The sequence below is a fragment of the Mustela nivalis genome (assembly GCF_964662115.1).
Source record: "Mustela nivalis genome assembly, chromosome: 5".
NCBI classification, from domain to species: Eukaryota; Metazoa; Chordata; class Mammalia; order Carnivora; family Mustelidae; genus Mustela; species Mustela nivalis.
The window spans coordinates 91,536,802-91,564,459 of NC_139024.1; the positions used below are offsets into that span (position 1 = coordinate 91,536,802).

The 27,658-nt window shown below is 43.7% G+C and overlaps 1 protein-coding gene across 1 annotated transcript in view; it reads right to left on the reverse strand.

The window, feature by feature from the left end:
• CLIC5 (chloride intracellular channel 5) overlaps nucleotides 1-26,769 on the reverse strand; it is a 157,986-nt gene extending 131,217 nt beyond the window's left edge. The window contains exon 1 of the mRNA XM_082730722.1: nucleotides 26,119-26,769. Within this exon, the coding sequence (XP_082586848.1) occupies nucleotides 26,119-26,631 (513 nt within the window). The 5' untranslated portion in view covers nucleotides 26,632-26,769. The remainder of the gene's footprint in view (nucleotides 1-26,118) is intronic.
• Nucleotides 26,770-27,658: the final 889 nt, after the last annotated feature.

The window sequence follows — 27,658 nt, forward strand, 5'->3', positions numbered from 1 at the left end:
AGGGGAGACTTTTTAAAAAGATCTTCTGGGGCGTCTGGGTGGCTCTGTTGGTTGAGCGTCTGACTCTTGATTCCTGTTCAGATCATGATCTCAGGGTCCTGGGATGCAGCTCAACACTGGGCTCTGCACTGGACATGGAACCTGCTTAAGATTCTCTCTATCCCTCTGCCCCTCCAATACCCCGTCCTTCTCTAAAAAAACAAACAACAAAACAAAACAAAACCAAAAACAAAAAACAAAACCGACCTTCTAAGAAATAGAAACCAAGACAAAATGCCATTTGCCCAAACACAAAAATAAACTTGGCATCCTGAGCCATTCAACCACATTATTTTGCTACTCCTGCTAATGGGAGACCGTGCCCACTAATTGCCAAGATTGAATCATTCCATCTGAGGGCAGAATTACTAATAGTCACCAAACAAACTTCCTGCTCTATAAACTTTAGAAATTAAAATACTAGTAATGCACCAACATTTCAACCACAGGGATAATATTTCAATAGTAAATAAACATTGTTGCCAGGAAAATGGGTGTTTTCTACTCCCTTGCCTTGAAAGGAACATGGGCTCTGAGACACTCTGGCTTTGGTGGCAGCAAATATATATATATTTCAGACAGAAAGCACTCCTTTAGTAGGTTTCCTTTGTTCTTGTAGTTTTTAAGGTCAAGAAACTGCCCTTGACATGGACAACAGATTCTCCCACCTGCATCTTACATAGGTTAAAGTATTCCAAAGATACCCAAAGAGAAGAAATAAGAAAAAAGTAACAACCTCCCCAAATCATACATATTCTATATGTATACAGAAATAAAAAGTATATATGTTTATATATGTATATAAAATAAAAGTATGTGTATTATATATATAGTAAGAGTATATTATATATATATATGTGTGTGTGTATGTGTATTATATCTATAATCTCACTAAGGAATCTTTGAAGTAAAGGGGTAGAATTTCTGACAATACCAACTACCAAAAACGTTTCTATCTCAGCATCAACAATGGCTCTTCTCTGAACTCCTAGAACACTTACCTGAACACCATTATTCTGTAATTATCAACTCTCCACTCATTAGTGTTTGCTGTTACTCTCCCCTCGGAGTACTTGTGACCTTCTTCAGGGACAGTGGTAAACCCGAGCTAGAGGCTCAGTAATGTTTGTTGGGTTGAGTTGGGTTGACCTCAGATACCTGCTTGCTAGCTCAGTGTCTACCATTATATCAATATGATTGGGGGCGAATTATTTAACATCTCTGGGTCATAGTTTCTATGTATCTAAAACAAGCAAGTTAGGTCAAGTGATGTCCATGATCCTCTGCAGACCTGAAGACCCCTGAGTCTCTGTTTCTCTACCTCAGAGTCTTTGCTCACAAAGTAAAGATAAAGCCTTGATTTAGTTCTAGGTACAAGCCATTTAAGGGGTTAGGGTGTCTCTCCTTTTTTTCCAAGTGCCGCCCCTGTGACCTGTGGCTGGGGCCATCTGTAAATGTAGGATGATGAGGATGACAGCCATACAATATGTTTAGAGAATGTTCAGTCGTCTTTCCCTTTCACACTCTAACTCCTGTGACATGGTGACTGAATTTTGCTGCAGTAATTCCTTGTATTTGCTTAGTGTATTACATTTTATATGATATTGTCTCATAGATTTTCTTTGGATGCTCACAACTGCCTAACCAAGTAGGAAGAGCAGATATTATTACTTCGTCATCAATCCAGATATTGGGACTCGGATATGTGAATTTGCCTACCAGCACCCAGGGGCTATGAATTCAGCCGGTGTGCTCCCTCCACTGTACTCACTGTCTGAACCGAGGCATCAGGACTACAAAGTAAGCCTGCTCCTTGAGTGGGTCGGGGTAGAACTGAGGACTCACACACTCAGCAATTGTTGCTAATGTCTCACACATTTAGGTCCCAGGACTAGCATGATATCCATAAATTAGTCCAATATTTTCCACAATATATTTCATGAAACACTAGCATAATGAGATTTCCCTGAGAAAAAGAAAATCTTGCAGTCAAATCCATTATATTGCATTTCTATTTAGAACCCTTTGTGCAATGAAGTATTATTGATAGTTTTCTGCCCACAGATCCTTGCAAGATCCTGCTGAAAAGCAATATAGGAGTAAGAAAAAGACTAATCTCCCAAGAATAAGAAAATGAGACAGGGTCACCAACAGAGAAGGGATTTAGACAAACTTCTGGAGGAGAGAAGGCAGCTAGGAGCGTACCGACGGATTAGAGAGGATTGAGAAAGCTACAGCCCAGAATAAATCCAAGGCGGCTGCAGAGGAGGTGGGGGCCATGTTCCCTTCCAGGACCCTGGAGAAGCTGAGGGTTTGGTCTTGGCTAGTGGGTGGGAGGCACAATGTGGGGTTCAAATGGAGTGACTCACTTGGAACAGCTGCACTAGTTGACAGCCAGCTGCCTCCCCCAGGTGGAGGTGGCATTTACCTCCAGACTCTCGATGGAAGGTTCTTCTCCTCAGGAAGCCATCTGAGGAGCTGGGGGAGAGCTCATGCTTCCAGTGGGGTGTGACAGCATCAGGGTAAAGCCTAGCTCACCCTGGCTTTTGGAGATCGACTCCATTCTGGCTTACCTGGAGGGGAGGATGGTTGATTTGACCTCCACTGTCTCTGCCTCCATCTGGTAGTGTGGGAAGCTTTGGAAAAGGATCAGTTAGAAAATAAGACCAGAGTTAACAGGGATTAAAGAGTGTATATGCCCAGGGGTGCCTGGGCGGCTCAGTGGGTTAAAGCCTCTGCCTTCAGCTCAGGTCATGATCTCAGGGTCCTGGGATCGAGCCCCACATCAGGCTCTCTGCTCAGTGGGGAGCTTGCTTCCTCCTCTCTCTGTGCCTGCCTCTCTGCCTACTTGTGATCTCTGTCTGTCAAATAAATAAATAAATTTTTTTTTAAAAAATGTATATGCCCCAAGATGAAAAACCTGATTGAAGAGCTGGAAAATAAAGACTGTTATTTCCGAACACAGAGAAAAACAAAGGGAGCCGAGTAACAGGAGAGAAATAACAAGAGGAAGAGGCCAAACCCAGAAGGGACACTATCCAGCGAATCAAGGTTCCAGAAAGAAAGGTCAGAGGATTCAGAGAGCGGGGCCACCCCTGACACACGGGTCACTCAGGATCACACTGGGTGGGCCAGTCCCCCGGCAGGCAGGGCCCCCCACCTGGGAGCTGGCCTCCATGCTAATGACAGAGCGATGAACAGTCAAGTGCAAGGCAGGGAGTCCAGAGAAAACAGGAGAATGAGGGAACGGAGCAACAGGAGGCACCACTGTCTTGGATGGGGAGGAGGGGACCGCTGGCACGGAATCAAGTGAGGAACTGAGCCGGGTTCCTTCCGTGCGTGTGAACAAATCAAAGGAGGAGAGCGTGCAGATGGAAGCGTGACGGGCTGCTGCGGGAGGGACGACCTCACTGCTCTCGCTCATCCCCTGAGGAGTTCCTCTGGTTCAGCTCCACGCCTGGCATCGTTAGAAAAGGGCCTTGGATCGCACCCAGCCGGTCCACTTTAATTGCCGAGGTGGGCAGTGGTGGTTTCCGAGCACACCTCCCGTCTGACGCTGGGCTGGCAAACACCGGCTCCACTCGCGCGCCCTCTCTGCCTCTCTTCTCCCGCGCTCCTGGGACTGGCGCTTTATACTGAGGCTATTTTTAGCAGCTGGTGCGCGGTGGCTGCTGGGACCTATTGCCTCAAGAGGCTGACGAGAACTTTCCCCCGGGGGAGAGAGGCATTCCATTCTGTAATCTTGCCCCAAGAGCTGTCTAATTGAGATTTGCCCATGGGCGACTCCCAGAACCAGATACCTCCTTCGTGAAAGGCGAGATCAGGTAGCCGTGCTGTGTACTTAGCAGTCAGCAAGAACCGGGCCAAGTTACTTTGGTCAGGAGAACCAGAGCGGCCATTCAAAACCTTTCGTTGAGATAAAGGGGACTGTTTGGCTTTGGGGCGGAGGGATGCTGGGAAAGTCTTGGGTGGGGGAGGTCTAGGGAGGATCACCCTCATGCTGATTTTTCCCTAGGGTCACGCAGGGTCTGTGCCCCAAACCACATACTCCCTCCTTTCCAGTCAGACAGGACACGGACTGGCCTTCAGGAAAGCCGCTTGAAAGGCCTGCCTGGGAGTCTCTGAGCTAGGTATTTAATCTGCCAGGGCTGACACTTCCTTCCCTGCTCCCAGATAATAGGGGCAGGAGTGGCCCTAAAAGGCCCCACTGCCAAAATCATCTTCCTGAAGCACAGTTCTGACCTTGCAACTTCCTAGTTCAAAACCCTCGGAAACTCCCTGCTGCAAACAAAATACACTTCACAAACCCTAGCTGCTGTTGCAGGCCTTCTGCATTCCAACACAATCCCCAGGTGTCATTTTTTTCTCCTCGCTTCTACCCCCAGCTCCCTGACACTCCATCCAAACTATGTCACTGACTGTTCCTATAAAGCTAGTTTCCCACCTCCATGCCTGTTAGGGACTGAATGTTTGTGTTCTCTCAAAATTCCTATGTTGAAGCCCCCGAGTCCCAGTGTGCTGCTATTAAGAGATGGGGTCTAGGGGCGCCTGAGTGGGTCAGTGGGTTAAGCCTCTGCCTTCGGCTGGGGTCATGATCTCAGGGTCCTAGGATCGAGCCCCAGATTGGGATCTCTGCTCAGCAGGGAGCCTGCTTCCCTTTCTCTCTGCCTGCCTCTCTGCCTACTTGTGATCTCTGTCTGCCAAATATATAAATAAAATTTAAAAAAAGAGAGAGAGATGGGGTCTATAAGGGAATAATGAAGGTTAAAGGAGGTCATAAAGGTGGGCGCTGAGCCAATAAGACTAGTGTGCCTTATAAGAAAAGACACCAGAGAGCTCACTCCCCTCCCTGTGAGGACCCAGAGAAAAGGCTGCCATCCACACAAAGAAAGCTGTCACCAGACCTTCCGTGCCGGCACCCAGACCTTAGATTTCTAAGCTCCCAAACTGTGAGAACATAAATGCTGTTGTAAAATCTCCCAGTCTGTGGTATTTTTGTTACACAGTCTAGGCTGACTGATACAATACCCTTGCACATGCAGTCCCTCTTCACAGAGTGTCCCTTTCACTATTTCCACTGGACCAAATCCTTCAAAGAAAGTCTTCTTTTTCTGTAGAAGGACCTTTTTTTCACTTTTTGACTGAGTAATAGTTACTTACAAATATGAAACCTTTCCTACGGAGCTGAAAGTCCTTGAAGTTACTCATCCGTGTGTCACCCATAACTCTCCAACCAGCGTCTTTAACATGTGAAAATGATAGCCATCCTCTATGGCGTGCCTTCTCTGGGCATATGTGAAATGATTTCTGTGTTTAGTTGGAATCTTCACAATCACCTCACAAGGAAGATATTATTATTCTCGTTTTAAAAATGGTGAAACTTACTGTATAATTCTACCTACCCAAGGTCTCTGGGATAGTGTAACTCATCAAGACAAGAGACAGAATTGGGGGGGAAGGGGAATGGAGGGTTAGTATTGAATAGATACAGATTTTCTGTTTTGCAAGATGATAAGAATTCTGTGGGCATACAGTGGGGCTACAGCATGACAGTGTGAATGTATTTAATGAACAATATACTTAAAAGATGATTAAGGTGTTACTTTCTTTTTAAAAGATTTTATTTATTTGGCAGAGAGATAGAGAGCACAAGTAGACAGAGAGGCAGGCAGAGGGAGAGAGAGAAGGAGGCTCCCGTTGAGCAGAGAGCCCAATGCAGGACTTGATCCCAGGACCCTGGGATCATCTCCTGAGCCAAAGGCAGCTGTTTAACTGACTGAGCCACCTAGGCATCCCTGTTAAGATGTTAAATTTTATGTTAGGTGTATATTCCCACAATTTTTTAAAAACTGGTGAAACTGAGGCTAAAGTAATTTGCCCAAGGCCATCCAGCTAGAAAATGGAAAAGCTTGGATTTAAGCCTTCTCTGCCCAGTGTTCTTGTTTTGTTTCATTTGGGTGCATCTTCTCTCCCCTTTGCATAAATGCTAATGTTCCTCAATGCTCTGTCCTTCACTTTCTTGGATTCTGAGTTCAGGGTTAGAAAAAGATGGTCTCTCTAGGCAAACAAAGTAGAGTGATGTGCCCTCTTCCTGCAAAAGCAGCCCTACAGACACCTGGTTTCCTGGGTAGACTTGGTTGGATGCCAGCCCCACTTGCCTTAGCCAACCACCCGTGTGTGAGGTACAACCTCACAGTCAGTGGTGTGTGGAATGGGCTGTCCCAACTTATGAGAGCCAACCGTAAATCTCCTCCCAACTTGCTGTTCCGTGATGCCACACTGGCAGCTTGAAATTGGCTTTGGTGGGAATATGTGTGCTATGGAAACCAGCAAATACTAAAAATTAAGACTTTTCTCCCCAGAGAAACTGTCGCTAATCGTTTACTGTGCACAATGTGCATACTTACTTTATTGGGGTCTTTGCCCTCTTGGTATGAACTTCTTTACACCAATTACTACTGCTGCTATTTCTACATACCAATGAGATCTCTACAGCTAATTTTGTCCCTCTTTCTACATTTACACCTATATGTCTGCCTGCCTATTGGGCACATCAACTTGTATAGGCCAGGGCACATAAAAATGCTGAAAACACTCTATCCTCCTTAATCTATAATGTCACTTTCCATATGGTCTTCCACATCCAAGGAGGCACTCAGTCGCAGACGTTCCATCCCCGAAATAATTTTCACTGACTGCATGCTTTCCATTGTTCTTTGTAGTAGTGCAGACTCTCATCACCTCTCACCTGTGATATAATGTTGACCGCTCATCTCTGCCAGCTAACTGGTCTACCAGCTTCCACCCTTTTTATCATATCAGAATTTCATAGTTGTTCAAATCTAATCAATCATTATTCTGCTTCATTTTTCATGTCTCCCCCATTAACCACAAAGTAAAATCCAGCTTCCTTAGTTCAGCACACAAAACCTCCCACAGTAGGGTCCTAAACTTCATTTTCAGCATGATTTACTCACTGCATCCCATAACACAGTCTGTGAACCACTAGTTGATTCCAAATAACCTCAGCCTATTACTGCTGCTACAAGCTGGCCTTCCTTTCCCCTGCTCAACCTGGGCTCCTGCAGGACCTTTAGATTCCAGTTCATGTGTTGAATTGTGAAATTTTCCTGGGCCTCTTCCCTCCTCCTGAAAGAGCAATCACTCCTTTGCCACACATTATCACCTTGCATGGGTCAAGGACTCTCTCTCTGTGTGTGTGTGTGTGTGTGTGTGTGTGTGTGTTCCTTTTCCCACCTATGTTGAGTGTTTGTGAGATTCTTGTTCATTTTTATCATTTTAGTACCGAGTAGAATTCCTGGCCTATAGCAGATGCTAAATATAAATGACCTGGAGATACAAATTTAAATTAAAGTAAAATGATTGAGCTCATGTCACATATCCATGATTCAGTTAAGCACTTCATTCTCCATAACAAGCCTCTGTGGTGCATATCATACCACTCTCCAAATAGAGACATTGGCCATCAGGGATGTCAATCATTCCTCCAAGGTTAAAGAGTTAGTAAATAATACAGCTGATATTTCAACTCCATTCTGACTTCAAATTCCATGCTTTTCCCACTACTCCGGGATTTGTTTTAACAAGGAAAACCTTGGTGGGAGCAAGCAGTGATGACCGAATGTCATAAGGGCCATATCTGGTGTATGTGCAAAAGGTCCCAGCACGGTCTGGAGAGAGGTCACAGGTGAGAAGGTCTGAGATGGAGGGGACCAGGGAAGTCTTTTTACTGTGGAGATGAACTTGGGCCCTGTGATAGATATTACAAAGGGGCTCAACTCAACCTTTCTAAACCCTCCTGGCATGGCTTCCTGTACTATAGAGACCCACCCCCCGGAAATTACATTTCTTAGACCCCCTTGCAGCTAGAGTATAGACATGTTCATTTCCACTAAACAGATGCATTATGTGTGAGGACAGATCAGCAAAAGCGAGCACCGTATAGCCATAGTATGCATGGAATGTGAGATCTTAGAGCAAGCACAGTGGCAGAGGCACTGAGTTCTCTGGCCTGCAGGCCTGGTAGAAGGTTTAGTGCCTCGCCCTAGTGTCCTAGATGCCAGCAGCAGAAAATAGCAGTGGTGGGGTTGCCTCTAGAACAATCCCAACATCTGGTTTAGGATTTCTCCAGGTTGCTTTGTCCCTAGAGGTATAGCACTTAAGCCTGGCCCTGGCCCGCCCAGAAAAAATCTGTGAATTTCCTAACACTCTGTAATGAATCCCTCTCTGCTTAAACTACTAGAGTGGATTCTTTTGTCTGCAACTAAGACCACTTACCAATAGAAGCACGGTCGGGGACAATAATAGGCTTGTTACCCCATTTTCCTGGAGAGGTTATGACAGAAGTGTGTAGCCTGTCTCAGCTATTTCAAGAACAAGGCCACACTGTACATCACTTAGCAATTTGAGCTCGGTGGGTGTTAGGGTTTAAAACAGAGACACATTTGTGTTGTCTGTATCATTTTGGCTTTGTTTCGTGCTTAAATTAATTCAGAAGGTATGATATCGTCCCTATAGACAGAGCCAGTTCAGGCAAGAGGATATCTTGCCTCCTTCTTAATGTGAAATTAGCCTGAGGACCTGAGAGCAGCAATGTTGTTCCTTCTCAGAGAAGCGGATAGTAAGCCCAACTTGCCCAGATACTTGAGTGAGCTCCTGCTGCATGGTAGGAATTGAGTCGGATAACCACAGTTTAATCTTCCAAGCAAGTCTGTGACATGGGCAGGAATGGAAAACAAGGCTCCAAGAGGTGAAGAGATTTGCCCTAGTTCAACAGGTTTATAAATGGCCTCACTGGGATGAGAACCGGGGTTGACTCAGAAGTTCACGGACCTCCCATGCTGCCAGTCTGCCCACAGTGGGAGCGAGGAAGAGAAGCAAGATCATCATCCCTCTTGCCCTAAGACAAGACACTCATTGGAAAGAAAAGTCCCAGCAACACAAGGGAGAAGGTAATTGAAGGGATGTGGCAGGCACGGTTTACTGCTTATGCAAGAACATTACCCTTCAACCTTCCTTAATATCCCTGCTTATTCCAGGTGCTGGGGGAACTGCTTTATTCTGTGGAGGGTGGACCCAACCCCTGTTCTACGGTGTGCCCCCCACTCCCCCACACCTTGTGACTAAGAGGAGAGGGTTGTTATAGACCTCACCATGGACTTGGCTGACCTCACCCCAACAGTCAACCTCCTGGGCTCTCACCACACATGAAAAATAAACCCTACCCTTAAAGCCATGGTCATGGTTCCTGTAACAAGCAGACAGATGCTCTTCTATCTCATATGGGGGTTTGCAATTCATAAGAAATCTTACAAGTGTTATGATGGGGTCACAGTAAGACATGAACAGGAGCTCTCCCAGAAGGTGAGGTTTGGATGTTCTATTCCTTCCTCACCTCAAGTCATGAAACCACTGAGGGCCTGGGGAAACCAGAATCAACCCCATCAGCACATCCTAGTCAGCACGCTCTCAAAAATCATTACAAGGCACAGCCCCTTTACATCTGGAAGTGGGGACTCTTCCTGCCAATCATAATTCAGATGGAGTTCAAGGTTGTTTTTGCCAGAGGAGTCGTGTCCTAAGATTGTAAAGGCAGGGCAAGTCTCCACAAGGTTCCTCTGCATTTCCTAAGGTCTCTTAGGAGGACCAAAGAAATGATAGACTGCTCTTTCTAAATCTACAGCAGCAGGGACTATGCCCCTGGTGTTCACCGCTGGATCCCCAACATCTGGCACTCAGCCAGGCACAGAGGAGACACTGATTCCTACCTTTTACCCCAGTGCCCACATTTCCTTCAAAGTTTAAGACCTGCCTCCTCCATGTAGCCTTCCCAGGTAAATCCGATCCATGTTCATCTCTGAATGCCCTCTGTGCTTATCTGGAATGGTGCATCGCATATTCTAGAAACTGTTTCTCTTGTATTAATTTCTAAATGCTTCACAGTGTTCATCCTTCTCCCTGAGCCAGCTTGTCACAGTCTCACAGAAAGAAACACACTTTAAATTGCTTTTCTATCTCTCCAGTATCAGCATGAGGTCCAGAGTACATGCTCTATAAAGATTAATTGACCTTTGATTTGAAAGGGATGAAAGGGATGCCTAGAAAAGTGTAGACAATTGACTTGAGCCCATGCACACAGCTATTAAATGTTTTATTGTAGAATAAGAACTTACCACACTCACAAGAGAATTGTTCAACCTTCACCCTCACATTTGCTCAGTAAATAATCCCTTCCTTCACCCCAGGTAACCTTCCCTGCTTTCCTTTGAGGAAGAAGGACCCTTATCTGTGTGTCTGGGTTTCAGGATTAATGCTCCATTGGCCCTAGTGACTGAAGTGGCAGCTTCTTTGATCCTCAAAGTTACTGTAGCTTTGATGGTTAGCAACTTGCCCCAGAGAGACTCTCAGTGAGCCTGGGTTTGGCCCATGGATATGGACAGCTTTACTGAGATTCACAAGAGCTGATTATTCGTTCAAGAGCTTTGCCTGAAGAGTTGCCAGTTTAAACCAACTGATTCCTACAAACTTGTAGCACAGGTAATATTTATTAATAGGAATAATTTTAATGGGTGATTTCTTTATTTTGTAGGCATGACCACTCTTCTGTCTCACTAAAGCCAGTCACCCACATTCTTATTTCCAGACAAAGGAATAAAGAGGAGGGGTCTGTGACCACACAGCGGGTTGATATTCTGCTAGATCTGAATCCAGCTCACCCTGGGATAGCATCATAGCATCGTCCTACAGAATTTTGTGCAACAGTAGCAATATTCTACATCTGCTCTTTCCAATACAGTAGGTAGTTTCAAATAGCATTGTTCTAGGATAACCACACCAGTTTACAGAGGGTTGCTACTGCCAAAGAAGAAGATGATCTAGGCAGTGCCCTCCATTCCCACCACCACAGTAGCACAGGACTAAGGTATTTCTGGAGAAGGAAAACACACCCAGCTTTGACGCAGTCAACACGAGGCCCTTATGTCAGTTATTCAACACCATCCCATATATTTGTTTTGCAATTGTTATCATCGAAACCTCAGGACATTAGTGGTTTCCTAAACAATGCATTCTCTTATATTTTGGCTGTTGCCATGTTACTGCTGTGCACCAAGCCTTGGCAGTAATGGGAGGCTGATGGCTTGTGACAGGCCTGGCACTGCTGTTGACCCACGGACTCATGAAGGAATGTGGAAGGCTCTGCTACAGAGCATAAAGATGAGGCATGGCTTAAAGCCCAGATTTCTAATCTTTGTCTTCACAAGATGTTTGTCATGCACAAAACACTTGGTCTCAGGCCTCATTCACGTGGGAGGTCATCTCATATTTTTGAGGGACTGTTGTCTGAAGGCAGAGCTGCCAGTTAGCCCATTTTCCCATGGACACAATACGGTTCACACACAAATTCATTCTGGATGCTTAGGGCCTGGGTACTGGAAGGTAGCTTGAAAATAGGATTCCCTCTTGGGAATACTAAAGCCCATTCCGAGGATATTCTTCAAGATCTCATGGAATCATTAGAGTTTGAATGGGAAGAGGTTAAAAGATGGCATTTCCTTCCAGCTTGAGCTGATGAAGCATTAGCTGGGACATTTGTTTTCTGTCTCTTCAACGGTACAAAATAAAGACTTTGCAAGTGACAACATACTCTCTTAAAAGAGAATGGAAAGAAGGAAGGTCAGCAAACAACCTTTGTCTGAAGGCCAAAATAGTTGCTGTGTTTGTCTCCCACAAAATCATTTTGGTGTCATTATCATTAGATGTTAGTCCGGTTGGGCTTTATGACTACATTCCAAACTGTGATTCAAACTTGAACTCAAGGGGCCAATGATTGGAAAGAAAGGAGAAGCAATTCAAAAGAAGTGGGAATCTTAAAGTCGATTAGGACAACCTCCACTTCCGGCCAGAATGGAACCCAGATTTACACTTAACAATTAGAACATTACTTTAAATAACTGGTAAAGCAGACCAACTCCACAAAGTGATTGTTTCTGGACATTGGGAATAGGCAACACAGAATCCAAATATAGCAGGACGGTCTGTCAGTTGAGAAGACAACACAGTCTGGGGCATGGAAACATCAGGGCAGCTAGAGTTCACAGATCTAAATACTGGAGGGGATGGAGATGTAGAGAGAAAGAGAGAGAGAGGGAGGGAGGGAGAAACTACCAAGTGTGGGGAAAGAACTGGAAAGGAGTAGGAGAAACAGTACCAGCATCTCACACAGGACTGGTTGTAGTTTGTTTTCCAGCAGTCAGAGTGGAAGGACACCGTACGCATTAGATGGAGTCCTTAGAAGCATATTGCTTTAGTAGTGGAGCTAAACCATTTTTTAGGATGAGATTTTCTAGACTCACCCTTAGAAAGATTACGAGTAAGCATCAAAAGGATCAAATTCATTCCAAGTAACTTAACTGCCCAACACTTTAAAGAAACATAACATAATCCAGTATCAAACAACATAAACTTCACTATGTCTGGCAATCAAAATCTATTACTAGACATGCAAATAACTAGAAAAATAAAACTCATAATTAAAGAAAAGACCAATCAATAAAAATAAACTTCATGCCCATATATATGGATATATTGAATATATATGGATAAGGTGATAAAATTAGTGTACAAGGACATTAAAATTGTCATTAAGAATAGACTCCATATGTTTAAGAAGGTAGGGGAAAGCATGAATATGATAAGAAGAGAATTGGCAATAAATGCAACACTGAGTTTAAATCAACAAATAACTTGAGGGGTGAAAATTACCAAATTCACCCACAAAGAAAGATATCCCTTGATATCCCTATATCTATTAAACACACTGAATTTTAAGGGAGGGAGAAACCTTCCCACCAGGAAATCTCTAGTGAAAATGCCTCCCCTGGCAAACTCTATGAAACTATTAAAGAAAAAAATTCCACAAAAGCTCTTCCAGTAAACAGAAGAGGAGGAAACACATTCTCAACTCACGCTGTAAGGCCTGCATTATCTTCATAACAAAACCAGACAAAGAAATGAAAAGAAAACTACAGACTAATATTCCTCATGAATACCAAGGCAAGGACTTTAACAAAATTGTAGTAAATCAAACCTAGCAATCTATGACAATAATGATAAATCATGACTAAGTCAGACCGATCCCCAAAATCTAAGGTTGGTTTAACACAGGAAAATAAATGAATTTATTTCACATTAACAGAAAAATTAGATGAGGGGTGCCTGAGTGGCTTAGTAGGTTAGGTGACCCACTCTTGATTTTGGCTTGGGTCTTGAGATCTAACCCTGCCACAGGAAGGCTCTGGGCTCAGCAGGGAGTCTGCTTGTGATTTTCCTTTTCCCTCTGCCCCTCCTCCTACTCACATGTTCTCACTGGCATGTGCCCACTCACACTCTTTCTCTAAATAAATAAAATCTTTTAAAAAAGAAAAATCACATAATAAAACACATTTGGCAAAATTCAATACACATTCACGCTTTAAAAAACTCTCAAAAAAAAAAAAAAACCAAAACCTAGGAATAGAAAAGAACTTATGACATCTGTGAGGGGTGCCTGGGTGGCTCGGTTGGTTAAGAGTCTGCCTTTGGCTCAGGTCATTATTTCAGGGTCCTGGGATTGAACCCCATGTCCGGGTTCTTGCTCAGCAGGGGTGTCTGCTTTTCCCTCTACCTCGGCCCCTCCCCCCTCCCATTCTCTCTTTAAAATAAATAAATAAAATCTTCAAAATAAATTAAAAAGATCTTAAAAATAAAGACATCTGTGAAAGACATACAGTTAATGTCATCTTTAATGATGAAAGATTGAATATTTTCCTTGTAAAAATGAGAACAAAGCAAGAAAGGAAAGAGTAAAGGAAAGAATACAGATTGGGAAGGAAGAAGTAAAGATGTCCTTTTTAAAAGATGATGTGAGAATATAGAAGAAAACCTTTGTGACCTTGGGTTAGACAACCATATCTTAGGACTACAAAAGCACAAATCATAGAAGAAAAAAATTGAAGGTGGTGATGGAAATGTTTTACATCATGATCGTGATACTTGTTACTAATTGTATACATTTGCCAAAACTTTATTGAAGTATACAGTCAAAACTGCTAGATGTATGCAAATTATATCCCCATAAAATTGCCCCAAAGAAGCAAAGAATATAATAGGATATATGGTAATGTCATAAGTATTAAATAAAAGGGAAAAAAAGGAGAGAATTTCAAATATTGAACACACATATCTATTCTAGAATGTGCACCAAATATCTCTGGAAACACATACGGGAAATTTTTAGAATGAATTGCTTCAGAAATGCAAATGGAGTATCTGAGAGGATCCAATGGAGGAGAGACTCTATCTTTTGTACCTTTGAAATTTTGAGCCATGCAAATAATAAACCTACTTAAAGGAGCAAAAAAGTCAGCGAAGTTCCAAAACCTGCTGTTATTCAGTATGATTTGAGTCAAAATCCTGTTACTCTGTGTGAACATCTCTTCTTTACTCATCGTTTCCTCCTTGCTCCATTTTAGAAATCACAGGACTCCCTAAGAGTTATGTTCAATACATACTTCAGAGCATGGCAATAGTATAAACTTATGTGAAAGAGAGAAGGTCCCTGTGGGATGGAGACAATTTTACTGCAGGGTAGAATGAAATTCCATGCCCTGCAGGTTAGAATCTGTGGAGGTTCTCGGGTTCGTCTCCTACAACTGTCTTTTTTACAAGTGAGAAGTCTAAGGCCCAGAGAGTGCCTGTGACTTCCCCAGAGTTGCACAGCTAGTCGGTGTCAGAATCCAGATGGGGACCTAGCTCCTAAGTCTTACTGCAGAAATAATACCAGGAGAGCAGGTGGCCCAGCACAGAGCGTGGTTCAAAGTAAACATTCAGTAAGTATGAATTTCCTCTTTGTTTTTCCCCCCTCTGGCAGCTGGCTTCTTATCAGGACTCACCACCCACCCACCCACCCCCCTCCAAGTCAAATATCAATGGATGCAGGGACATAAGGGCATTTGCTTAAAGCTGACCACATTTCCCAAAATACACGAATAAGTTTACTCTTAAAAAAAAAAATGGAGGGGGGGTGGCGCCTGCGTGGCTCAGTGGGTTAAAGCCTCTACCTTTGGAAATGCTATAGAAAGAGGAGTCAGCCTGGGCAAAGCCAGTCTGGTGGGAGCTCAGCGTTCCGGGGGCATAACAAGTGAGACACGATGTGGAAGGAGATGGGGCCAGAGAGGCCGTTAGCTTGTTGGGGGCAGGGCTGGGATCTTGGTTATGCTCGGGGTAGACTTGATCACATTGGCAAGGGACAGGGCTTAAAGCAGAGAATTTAAGTGTTCAGATATGCACATTTGCTCCAAGGGATGGTCTTTACTCCATTAGGTGGGTGAAGAATACCTGGGAGTTCATTTTACTCTGAGCAACATCTACAGAGCCCCTATGACAAGTCCAGCAGCCCATGAGACACTGTGCTGCAGAGATAAGTAAAATAGGATCCCTTCCTCAAGGATCTAACAGTCTGGTGAACTGCTCTTTAGAAAATGGGAGCTCAGGAGTAGCTGGGAGGCTCAGTCAGCTACATGTCTGTCTTAGGCTCAGGGTCCTGGGATGGAGCCTCAAGTCAGACTCTCTGCCCAGTGTGGAGTCAGCTTCTCCCTCTCCTTCTCCCTCTCCCTCTGCTTCCTCCCCACTACTCATGCTCTGTCTCTCTCAAAGAAATAAATAAAACCTTAAAAAGAGAGAGAGAGAGGCACCTGGGTGGCTCAATGGGTTAAAGCCTCTGCCTTCATTCAGATTATGATCTCAGGGTCCTGGGACGCAGCCCTGCATCAGGCTCTCTGCTTGGCGGGGAGCCTGCCCCTCCCCCGCCCCCGCCTGCCTCTCTGCTTATTTGGGATCTCTCTATCTGTCCAATAAATAAATAAAATCTTCTAAAAATTAAAAAAAAAAAAAAGGAGGGGGGGAGAGGGAGAAAGAAAATGGGAGCCCAGGAAAGAATCTATCATCCACTAGTCCAACACCAAGCCCCTCCCCCAATCTTGTGATTGGCAGCCCCCTCCTGGTCAGTTGGTGTTCTCGCCCCCCCCCCCCCCCCCCCCGTGTTGACACTACTCACCTTCTCCTGGTTAATGTGTTTGGTTTGGCTTCTGTGTCTATTGACAGACAGTGTTAGGTCAATTATAGGGATGCAGAAACACAAAGGCAGGCCCAGGAGGAAGGACACATTGCATTAGCTATGGTGACACTGTTAACACAGCCTGTCCCTTGTACTGTTGAACACTGACAGCTGTGAGAATCCTCAAGTCCTCGGATTGTAATGTTCCTTCAGAGCTCAACAAATCAAATTAAGCACTCAGAATACTGGCTTTCTGCCCAGCGTCAGAATGATGTGAAGAACGTGCCAGGCATTCTCATCAATGTCTGGGATCTAAGGAGATGAAGGTGCAAACAGTCCACTGGCCTCTCACAAAACCCCTTGCATTTGGTGGAAATATGGACCCCAGGACTGGCTGTCGCATGTCCATGCTTCATCTCGACTAATTCCTACCTGCAGAGGCTGCAGTGAGTCCAAGAGTGCCTCCCTCCCCAAAGCTGGGCCCGGCCAGAACCTTGTGGCTTTAATTAAATTAAAGATCCTGAGATGAGATTGCCTTGGATTAGGAAGGGTCATAAATCCACTGACAAGTGTTTATAGGAGAAGAGAGGAAAGGGGCGCCTGAGTGGCTCAGTTAGTTAGGCCTCTGCTTTTGACTCAGGTTGTGGTCTCGGGGTCCTGCGATCTAGCACCCCCTACACACATACACATATTCTTCCCTCTGCCCCTCCCCACGCTCAAACTTTCTCTCTTACGCTCTCTCTCTCTCTCATGTGCTCTCTCTCTCTCTCTCAAATAAATAGAATCTTCAGAGGAGAAAACAGAGACAGACACAGGAGAGAAGGCCATGTGGTGACAGAGCAGAGGCTGGGGCGATGCAAGCACAAGTTAGCGGATGCCAGGAGCCACCAGAGGCTGGGACAAGCAAGGAAGGACTTTCCCCTAGAGCTGGCAGAAGGAGTGTGGCTCTGCCAACACCTGGACTGAAGACTTCTGGCCTCTATGTTGTGAGAAAATAAATTCCTATTGTTTGAAGCCTCCAGTTTATGGTCATTTGTCACAGTGACTCTAAGAAACTAGTATGGGGGCTTGGAGCACCACTGATGCAGTCCCCCGGGGCCAGCCTTCCTCCTGCTACATTGTCCTGAGCATCCTTGGGGGTAGCTCATTGCCCCCTCGGTCCCTCTCTTTCTTCATTCAGTCATCATTTAAATAGCCATGGATTGAGTATATGAGAATGGAAAAAAGGCAAGAGTTCACAGCTAGAGAGTGAGATAGAGATATAAAGAGGTAATTGTAGCATTCAGTGTTATGGGCTGAATCGTGTTTTCCCAAAATGTGTATGTTTAATCCTAATCCCTAGTAGCTAAGAATGTGACTGTATTTGGAGATAGGGTCTCTAATGATTTAATGAAGTTAAAATGAGATCATTAGGTGGGCCCTGGTCCCATGGGACTGGTTGTCCTTATAAGAAGAGGAAATTAGGACATGGACACACACAGAGAAAAGACCATGTGAAGACACTGGAGGAAAATGACCATCTGTAAGACAGGGAGAGAGGCCTTGGAAAAAACCAACTCTGCTGACACCTTGGTGGAGAAAATAAATTTTTGTTGTTTAGGCCATGCAGTCTGAAGCACTTTGCTATGGGAATCCTAGAAAACAGATACATTGGAGTAATGGAGGAGATTCCAACCAGCCCTCATTGATGCATCCACAAGAGATGACTTCTAGGACAGTGGGTTGTCTCCAGAAGGGATAGCATTGAAAAGGACAATGTGAGCAAAAGCCCACTCTTTAAAAGGCATGAAGGATGCAGTAAAATAAAGTCAACACTTTTCGAGGCAAAGAGTGAGTGGGGAGTATCAGCTAATGCTGTAGGTCTTGTCTGAAAGGCTGATGGAGCATGTAGACTTTCATATGTATTCCCTTCTTTCTGGCCTTTTCCCTGGGAACTGTGGGGAGTGCTGCACGGCTGGAAACAGCATGGTCAGATGTGCTCTTTATCTGGATCATTCTGGTGACTAGGTGGGGGCTTCTTGGCGAGGAGCTGAGCCCAGAGGCCGAGAAACCAGTTGAGTCACTGGGGCCAAGATGACAGTGGCCAGTGGTGGTCAAGACGAAGAGAAGAGAACATTCAGGGAATGAAATTGACTAGACTATGGGGAAGTGAAAAGGTAGAAATCTATGTTACTCAAAAGTTTAGTTTGTATAAGTGACAATATTGCCCACCAAGGTAGTTGTGCGTCATGGACATAGAGCTTGCAGTCCTTGCAGGAGAATGTCCAAAATTTCCCCTAGAAAACAGGTGGATCCTAGTATGGGTATTTATGTCAGAATATCACCTTGCCTTCATTTTCAGAGCTGACATAATCCCCATGACGATTCAGGCCCTGCTCCTTCATTACCCTTTTGGGAGGATTTCTCCACAAGCTTTCGTCAGATACTAAAAGGCTTAGAGCAAGCAGCTGGCCCCAAAGGAAAGAAAAGGAATGACTTGGGCCATTCATCACACATTCTACTCCCTCCCACATGGACATACAAGGCATGTATACCTAGGTAGGGGAAATGGAAAGCATCATAATGATAAATAACCTTGAGGCGTCATGAGATTATCCTCCACTAAATAAATAAATAAATAAATGCATAGACTTTTAGAATGTTCCAAAACCTCCCAAAGCATATCCATGAACATCTGCATCCCAGGTTAGGAATGCCAATATAAAGGAAAGTGCCCTGGATTTAGAAGCCCAAGTCCCAGACTGCTACTAATTTGCAGACAGCCCTGGGCAAGTTTATGGACTTTCCTGGTTTTTAATTTTCTTATTATAGCACTAGAATTCTGTGACCTCTTTGATCAATGGCATTGGTTCACAAAGATATGGGGACCCAGGAAATGATTTTGAATAAAATTGGGGTTTGACTGTGTTCCCAGCACCCTAATGAAGAAGAAATTATGAGAAGAATAGAAATCTTTGTTCAAACCTGCTCATTGCTCTATTTAATATAAGCTTCATTTGTTCCATGACAGCATGATTAGGCTCATGCAACAGGGTCAGACTTGTCTCTTCTCACAATGCTTCCAAGGACACATTTGGCATGCCTTTTTAGTGACACCAGGGATCATGGAATAGGAAGACCCTTGCAGGGCTCCAGACATTTCTAGACATCTACGTGATAGCTACAACTTCTAACTAGCCCAGCAAAGCTAAGACAGACCATAGAAACACATTTTTTTTTTTAACTAGAAACTATCCTAAAATGATATCAATAAAAACTTGGTGCTGAATCTATACATTCTCCAACCCAAATATAACAAAACTAGATATACATATAGCTAAAATATAAATCAACATCACACTGGCTAGTGTTTTCCAGAAATTTGCCTGTATGTAGCCAAGTATCTAAATAGTTGGACATATCCAGATTGTTGAATGAATAAATTACCAAAAAAAAATTATAGGTGGTCATTTCACACAATGGATTTATATCTAAGTGTTTGAACTAATTTTAGAAATGAAGCTTACAAAAACAAACAAACAAAAAAAAAAAAAAAAACAAACAAAAAGAAATGAAGCTTGCTACATGTCTATTGGGTCCTGATCCACGCAGTATGCGGAAATGCTATCTAATTTGCTTCTCCATCATCCTAAACATGGCTTTGCTCCCGATACCACTCTTGGTTGCCTTTAGGATAATATCCAAGCCCTCCAGTTTGCCATGCAAACTGCATTGCTAGGTCATCAACCTCGTCATCTGCTCTGAAACTGTGCATGCCTTCTCTCCACTCCAGCCAATCAGGTGGAGTCATACACACATTCATATCTGCTGTGCCTTTGCTTATGCTGAACCCAGTGCCTGCAATGTCCTCCTTGACTCCTCAACTGAGCCGCATATGAACATCCCAATCCAGCTGCATTTCCCTCTTTTCTCAGTGGGATTTTATAGTTTCTCACCTGCAATGATGAATTTTTATTTCCCTCAAAACAAACCTCTGCTTTAGAAAACTTCCAGGAAGGATATGGAAGATGAGGGAACTTGTTCGCACCAGAACTTGGCCAAGTAAAGATTCCCAGGCCCTCAGATGCTGGCAGAAGAGAAAGGGATGCTTTATATGCCTAAGATTTTTAAAACTGAACATCGCTATCAATGCAAAATTTCAACATTTAACCACAAACTTAGGTTTATTCATTCATTTACAAAATTATACTGATGTACAACTGGAAGAACTCACTGTGCACATTATTAAATAGCTAAAAATTAACATGTAAAAGGACTAGGCAAAATTAAATAGAAATATTGCTTACTATTCTATATATGAATTCTAATATTCTAATATCTTATGAATTATGTTGAATCCCCTACTTTGGATACCACGACACCTGAGACAGCACCAGCTTCCTGTGCTATAACAATAACAATAACAACAATTACTAATAATTCTGTGACACTTTCTGCTATTGTAAGGAGTTGCTCCTTTAGAACCAAGTTTCCAGGCTACAAGTCTAAGAAACATTAACAAGAGCTATTGTGTTGCCTGACTTCAGAGGGTACCATTTACATAGCTAACAGTGCCTCCTAAATGTGTTCAGTACACAACGTGTGCAACCCTGGATGGGGATCCTATGAGTTCCTCATCAGAGACAGACTCTGCAGGTGCTTTCCAAGGAACGGGCTGCACATGAACTGAAGGGCAAAGCATGCTGGTCTCATGTTGGTCCTTCCAACCATACCCAAACCTGGAGATAATAATCATTGTCACGTGGTATCCCAGAGTGGGTAATATGTGGTAGCATATGTGTGCACCCTTGTGAAGAGCTGGGGCCATATACCCTGAAATCAATGAGGGAATGTGGATCTAGGAATGTTTGATAGCAAATTATTGACAAAGTTGTATTTGAATATCCTGACCAGTGCTTTTTCCACAATATTTCACTGTCCGTGTTAGGATCAGCTAATGGTACATTCATGAAATGTCTACTAACTCTAAGGCACAGTGCTTAAAATAAATATTATTATTTTGTGTATGGTTCCGGTTCATCACAATAAATAATAGCTTAAGCTCACAAATATTGAGCACTTACTGTATGTCAGATATTATACCAAACAATTATATGGACTATCTTATTTAATCCACATAGGCAATCCTATGAAGAGCTTACTATTATAAAACCCATATTACCAAAGAGAAAACTGAGGCTCAGAGAAGCTTAACAATTAAACAGAAATTAATTGGCTCAACCACATTTCAAACCATGCAGATTTCCAAAACTTGCTCTATGACATATACCGCCTGCTATAATCAGTGGCAATAATTACGTGGTGGTGTTCATTTGTACCATTTTTCTTTATAATAACCATAATCAGAATACTTTTTCTTTGCATTAAACAAAATGCCAGGAATCTCTCTCTCTTTCCTCCCTTTCTCTTTCTCCTACTTGTCTCTGTCTCTTTCTGCTTTCTCCCTCTCTCTCTCACACACACCTCTCTCTCTCACACACACACATACAAACACCAACCACCCCTCTTGGCTGTCTATAATATGGACTACAACTCTCCCTAGGTACCTTTTTTACACTGGATCTCTGAAATGACCAAGAAGCAGTTATTTCTTCCCTTTTATTATCTTCAAGAATTGTGTTGCTCTGTCTTCCTCTACAGGACAGTTGGCATTAAGGTATGGCGTGTTCGTCTCTTATCCAGTACCTGGCATGTAGTTAGTATGTTGTAAATGACGGACAGATGGATGGATGGATGGATGGATGGATGGGCAGATGGCAAGAAGAACGGAGGAAAGGTGAGAGGGAGGGAGAGAGGAGGGAGGGAGGCGAGGCCGCGTATGAGTGACTGTATGAGCACATTTTCTTGCGCATACATTCCTGGAGAAGACGTCGTCGTAGGTGAAATGGGAATGACATCTCCATTCGCTCAGTAGCTCTGGTCAAAACCCCTAGAGACAGCCCTGGCTCTTCTCTTTCTTTATACATCACACCAGCAGAAGCTATGGGCTCACTCTTCAAAGCCCTTGCAGTCCTGCTCTGCTCTACTTCCACTGTGGTCACCATTGGCCAATCTACCATCGTCTCTGGCCTAGTTTTTCTACTGCCTCCAAACTGTCCTCTCTGCTTCTACTCTTTCTCTCTTGTAGTCTGCCATCATCATAAAGGCAGCCAGGGGACGCCTGGGTGGCTCAGCCAGTTGAGTGGCTTAGTCTTGATTTCAGCCCTGGTCATGGTCTCAGGGTCGTGGGTTTGTGCCCTGCACTCAATGCAGGGTCTGCTTGAGATCCTCTCTTACTCTCCCCGCCATGCTCTATCTCTCTCTCCTTCTAAAATAAATAAAGGAATCTTAAAAAGCAAACAAACAAAAAACAAAAAATCTCTGATGTCTCTCATGTCAGTCCAAGTAAAAGGGAAAGGGCTTCCTCCACGTGCTCTGTGCCTACCTCCACCTCTCTGGCCTCACCTGCTGCCACCTTACTGCCCTTGCTCCCCCCACTCCAGCCATACACCCCCTCAACCCCCTCTTCACTGTCACTCTGTCCCACTGTGGGAAGCTGAAGAATGGCTCCCAAGCATGTCCATGTCCTAATTGCAAGAACCCATGAGTGTTGCTTTCGGTGGCAATAGGGAAGGATGTGATTGAATTAAGGATCTTCAAATGGAGATTATCCTGTATTATCCTGGGGGACCCGAACTAATCACAAGTCTTTTTATAAGAGGGACATAAGAGGAGTCAGATCCGAAGAAGGCACGGTGAGGAGAGAAGCAGAGAGTGCCACGGTGATAGGACGTGGGCCAGGAGCCAGGAATGAAGACAGCTTCTAGAAACCAGAAGAGGGAAGGAAACAGATTGCCTCCTGAGCCTCCAGAAAGAACACAGCCCTGCGCATACCTTGATTTTAGCTCCATAAGACTTAGTTCAGATTCTGATGCCCAGCAGTACAAGAGCACAAATTTGTGTTGTTTCAAGCCACTGAGTTTGTGGTCATCTGTTATGGCAGCAGTAAGAAACATCCACACCCGTTACTCTGCTTCATGTTTCTTTAAAGCCCATCACCACCAGGCATATGTTGTATCTGCTTATTGTCCACCAGTTTTTCCCACTACAGTGCAAAGTGCGAGGGACCCAGGACTTTGTTATAAACCCAGGGCCTGACACAATAACAATAAATTGAATGAATAAATAAATGCTATATTTTAATTATGCGATTGCCCAACACCCTGAAATGGCTGAGCCTCGGTAAAATGTCAGTTAAACACACAGCGACAAACCTGCATGACATTTTTCCTGGCTTGTCTAGAACAGCTGAAAATGCATGCAAGTGAGTACGTTCTGACACAGCCCAAGTGGTCCGCACCGCAAGGCTCACTGGAAGAATGACCCCAGGAGACCTTCCAGAAGCATTCTGCTGTTCCCACACCCCAGAGCTGGGGGGAAGGAGGAGCCTGAGCAGGTGACACTTAGACCCTCCACTTCCAAGTAAAGAGAGAAGCCCCCTGAAGGCTCTGCCTTTGTGTTTATTTTCCATTCAACACTGAATAAAGCACGTGGTGCCGGATGGGGAAGCAGGGATGGTGAGCGTCCCTCTTCTTACTGAGCGCTGCTAAAGATCTTTAAAAAGAGTGCCCACATAGGAGCTGAGGCGTCTTACTTAACAATTACATTAAAAAGATTACCCCAAAGATACAGATGTAGTGAAAAAAAGAGCCATCTGTACCCCAATGTTTATAGCAGCAATGGCCATGGTCGCCAAACTGTGGAAAGAACCAAGATGCCCTTCAACGGACAAATGGATAAGGAAGATGTGGTCCATACACACTATGGAGTATTATGCCTCCATCAGAAAGGATGAATACCCAACTTTTGTATCAACATGGATGGGACTGGAAGAGATTATGCTGAGTGAAATAAGTCAAGCAGAGAGAGTCAATTACCATATGGTTTCACTTATTTGTGGAGCATAACAAATAGCATGGAGGACATGGGGAGATGGAGAGGAGAAGGGAGTTGAGGGAAATTGGAAAGGGGAGGTGAACCATGAGAGATTATGGACTCTGAAAAACAACCTGAGGGTTTTGAAGGGGCGGGGGGTGGGAGATTGGGGGACAAGGTGGTGGGTATTAAGGAGGGCATGTATTGCATGGAGCACTGGGTGTGGTGCAAAAACAATGAATACTGTTACGCTGAAAAGAAATATTTTTAGAAAAGGTAAAAAAAAAAAAAGAATGTAAACCTAAAGAGTTCGTTAAAGTCAATATTTGCTTTCGGGAACTACAGATCTTAATTAACGCGGGACAACACATTCCCTTCAAACAGTTTTCCTGTTGCTGATACCAGAGGAAGATGCCAATAGTTCTGTTTTCTCCTACTTCTGTTGCTTCAGCACCGGCAGCAGCCTAACTTCTGGGGAAATCAACACTCGTCAAATTTACAAACGTCTTAATGGGTGTTGCCAATGAACATGATCTACCTTGTTGGCTGCATAAAGCTGCATGGATGATTCTGTCCCGAGAAAAATACACCACTAGTCCTCACTAAGTGCGGGGGTTTGTGGGGTTTTTTGTTTGTTTGTTTGTTTGCTTTTTAACTAACGTAACAGTGATGTGGATTTGGAAGCTGGAAGCCTGCTTTGAACATCAGTCACCTCCTCAGCGGAGACTCTCCTGATTCCTTCCCACACACTTCCCGGGAATCCCCGCTGTGCTCAGCCAAGCCTCTCCTTCACCGAAATTAACCACGTGCAAATCTGTCTCCTGCACCACACTGCTGATTTCTTGATAGTAAGTTCCCTCCTCATCTCTCACACCTCTTCCACCCCCTCAATAACATGATACCAGACAAGTTTTCAGGGGTCCCTAAGTATGAGCCAGACACTCCCGCTACTTGCTCTTTAAAAACCTTGTGTTAAAATAAAGGAGATGCAATTTACACACAAAACAACTAGGGAAAAATACAAAGTCAAAAAATAATAATATCCTCAATGAGCAAATAAAGTCTATTTTACTGGAGTTATTAGAAACCACAAAGGGGACAAATAAGTGTGAACCGAGGGTTTTGTAGGTTGAAACAACAGTATTTATTATTACGTGGTCTTCATACTAAGAAAAGTGTAAATATGAATATTGTCAGGGTGTGCATGTTGGGGAAAAATGTTCTTCCCTCGTGATTCATAAATATGAATCATCTTTGATTTATAAATCATGATTTATGGATCATAAAGATGATTCATAAAGATAGCCCTGGAATGCTTTTTTTACATTTTGATAACATTGTAATAAATGGTCTTTACCACAATATCAATCTAAAACAAAGATTACCAAGGTTCTGAGTTTCTACATCATAAGCATTAAAGTTCTGAGTATCTAAGTTCTGAGAATCTATCTAAGCATTAAACATTAACACTGGCTATTAGCGTCTTAATACTCTTACCACTGAAATCATCTCACGATTCATCAGATATTTTAGTTATATTGATGCCGAAAGGGCAGGCTCAGTGACAGAGGTAACGTTTATTGACCATATATCTGAAGTATCTGTGACCTTAGAAATACTAAGAAGGAAACCCTGGTGCCTGGCTGACTGGATTCGATTTCCTCTCGCAAGACTTGGTTTCATTTTTGCAAACTGAGTTGACAAAGGAAATCTAACCAGTCGGGAAAATATACTCAATGTCTGTCACATAGGTAAGGATTTGAGCTCCATTTTCTGCTCACTTGGAAGTGAACTCTAAAAAACATGTTTTGCCTGTGGTCTATAAAGTTAGTGATTGAGACACACAATTTAAATGCACTTTCCAATTCTTATACTTTGGAGCATTCTTGAGGGAATCTGGAATTGACTCAATTAACCAGCCCTACTCTTGAATATGTCTTGAGATCCAAAGACCATGACATCCTACATCTTTTCCTGGACACTTGGAGCAAAAGAAAACCCCAATTAGTCCATCCACCCATGCAAGGGTACCTATCAGAGACAGCCCTTACCTTCACAAACAGGCTGATCTCAGGGTGTGTGGAAGCTGGGTGGTTTTCTTCCAAGCCATCAGCAGCAGAATTGCTGGTGAAGAAGGCCCTGCTCCGCTGGATGGTGAAGTTTTGGGGGGAAAGCAGGGCTCCCGTCTTCTTGTTTCCATTCTCCTGGGGTGTCTCCGGGCCAGGCTCCTGGTCTTGGGTGGGTGAGTATAACTCTTCCATTGAGATGCCCTGGTCTTCCTGCTGCTCCTTTGGGTGAAGATCCTGGGCAAGATCCTCATCAGGCAGGAGGTATCCTGATGCTTCTGGCTGGGAAGAGTTCAAGCCCTTCTCCTCACCTCCAGCCACATAAACAGAGTCATATTCATGGGTTTCCAGATCAGTGGCATAGACATTGCTTTCTGGCAGGCCTCCGTGGATGTTATCATAAAGAGGAACTTCATCCTCTTCTGGCTGGTCTGGAAGCTCATGCAGCCCTTCCTTTTGGACTGTGTCATAGACGGTGTTATTTTCTTCATCGTTCATGTTCGTGGATCTGGTAGATCTTTTGCAGGAGGACCTGAATGAATCAGGAACGAAGAAAGGGATAGAGGGTGCTGTACCACCTTGCACAGGAGTCAACAGGCTTTTGAAACACAATGACTAGCAACAGCTACCCATGAGACGTCTCTAACAATCATTTACCAGAGACTTTCACCAGCAAACCACAAGTCCATTGGACGCAAGATAAAGCTGCCACCCTCAGTTAACTCCTTCACTCCTAAGGATACTTTCAAGCAGGCTCTGGAGGTTTCCTCACTGCCAGGTACTCTGAGATTCCTCGGTTTAGCAAGGGGGTTTGAGTTATCTTCCCAGTCCACCTGGAAATTCTGAATATTTAGCCATTTGTCACTCAAGAGGGCTCCCTTTTCCAGTTGCCTCCAAATATTGAAAACATTCAAGAAGTCTCTGCAGCTGAGGGGAGAGCAGTTCTCCACAATGGTAACTCATCCATTAGCAGCTGAATTCATGACATGAAACAATTCTGCAAGCATCGATACCCTAGGATACGTGAGTTATACACGGTCCAGTTAGGTAATAAATTCCATTTGCATTTCTTATCTGGAAACACCACTAGGTGATTAAACGGCATAAGGAAAAGGAGATAAACACACTAGTCTATAGTCACATCAATACAGACCACCCAAAATAAAGAACTCAAAGATTTATGGCTTTGAGTTTTATTTTCCTGCTTAAATCCATGTGATCATTAAAGTCAAAAGACCTTTGCCTGAACCATGAGAGACTATGGACTCTGAAAAACAATCTGAGGGTTTTGAAGGGGTGGGGGGTGGGAGGTTGGGGTACTAGGTGGTGGGTATTATAAAGGGCACGATTTGCATGGAGCACTGGGTGTGGTGAAAAATAATGAATACTGTTATGCTGAAAATAAAAAATAAATTAAAAAAAAATATTAATTGCCAAATAACACTAGTTAGAGAATAAGAAAAATGCAGGCACCTGATTATATAATATTACATAAATAAAATGTGTTTTTATAAGTGCAAAAAAA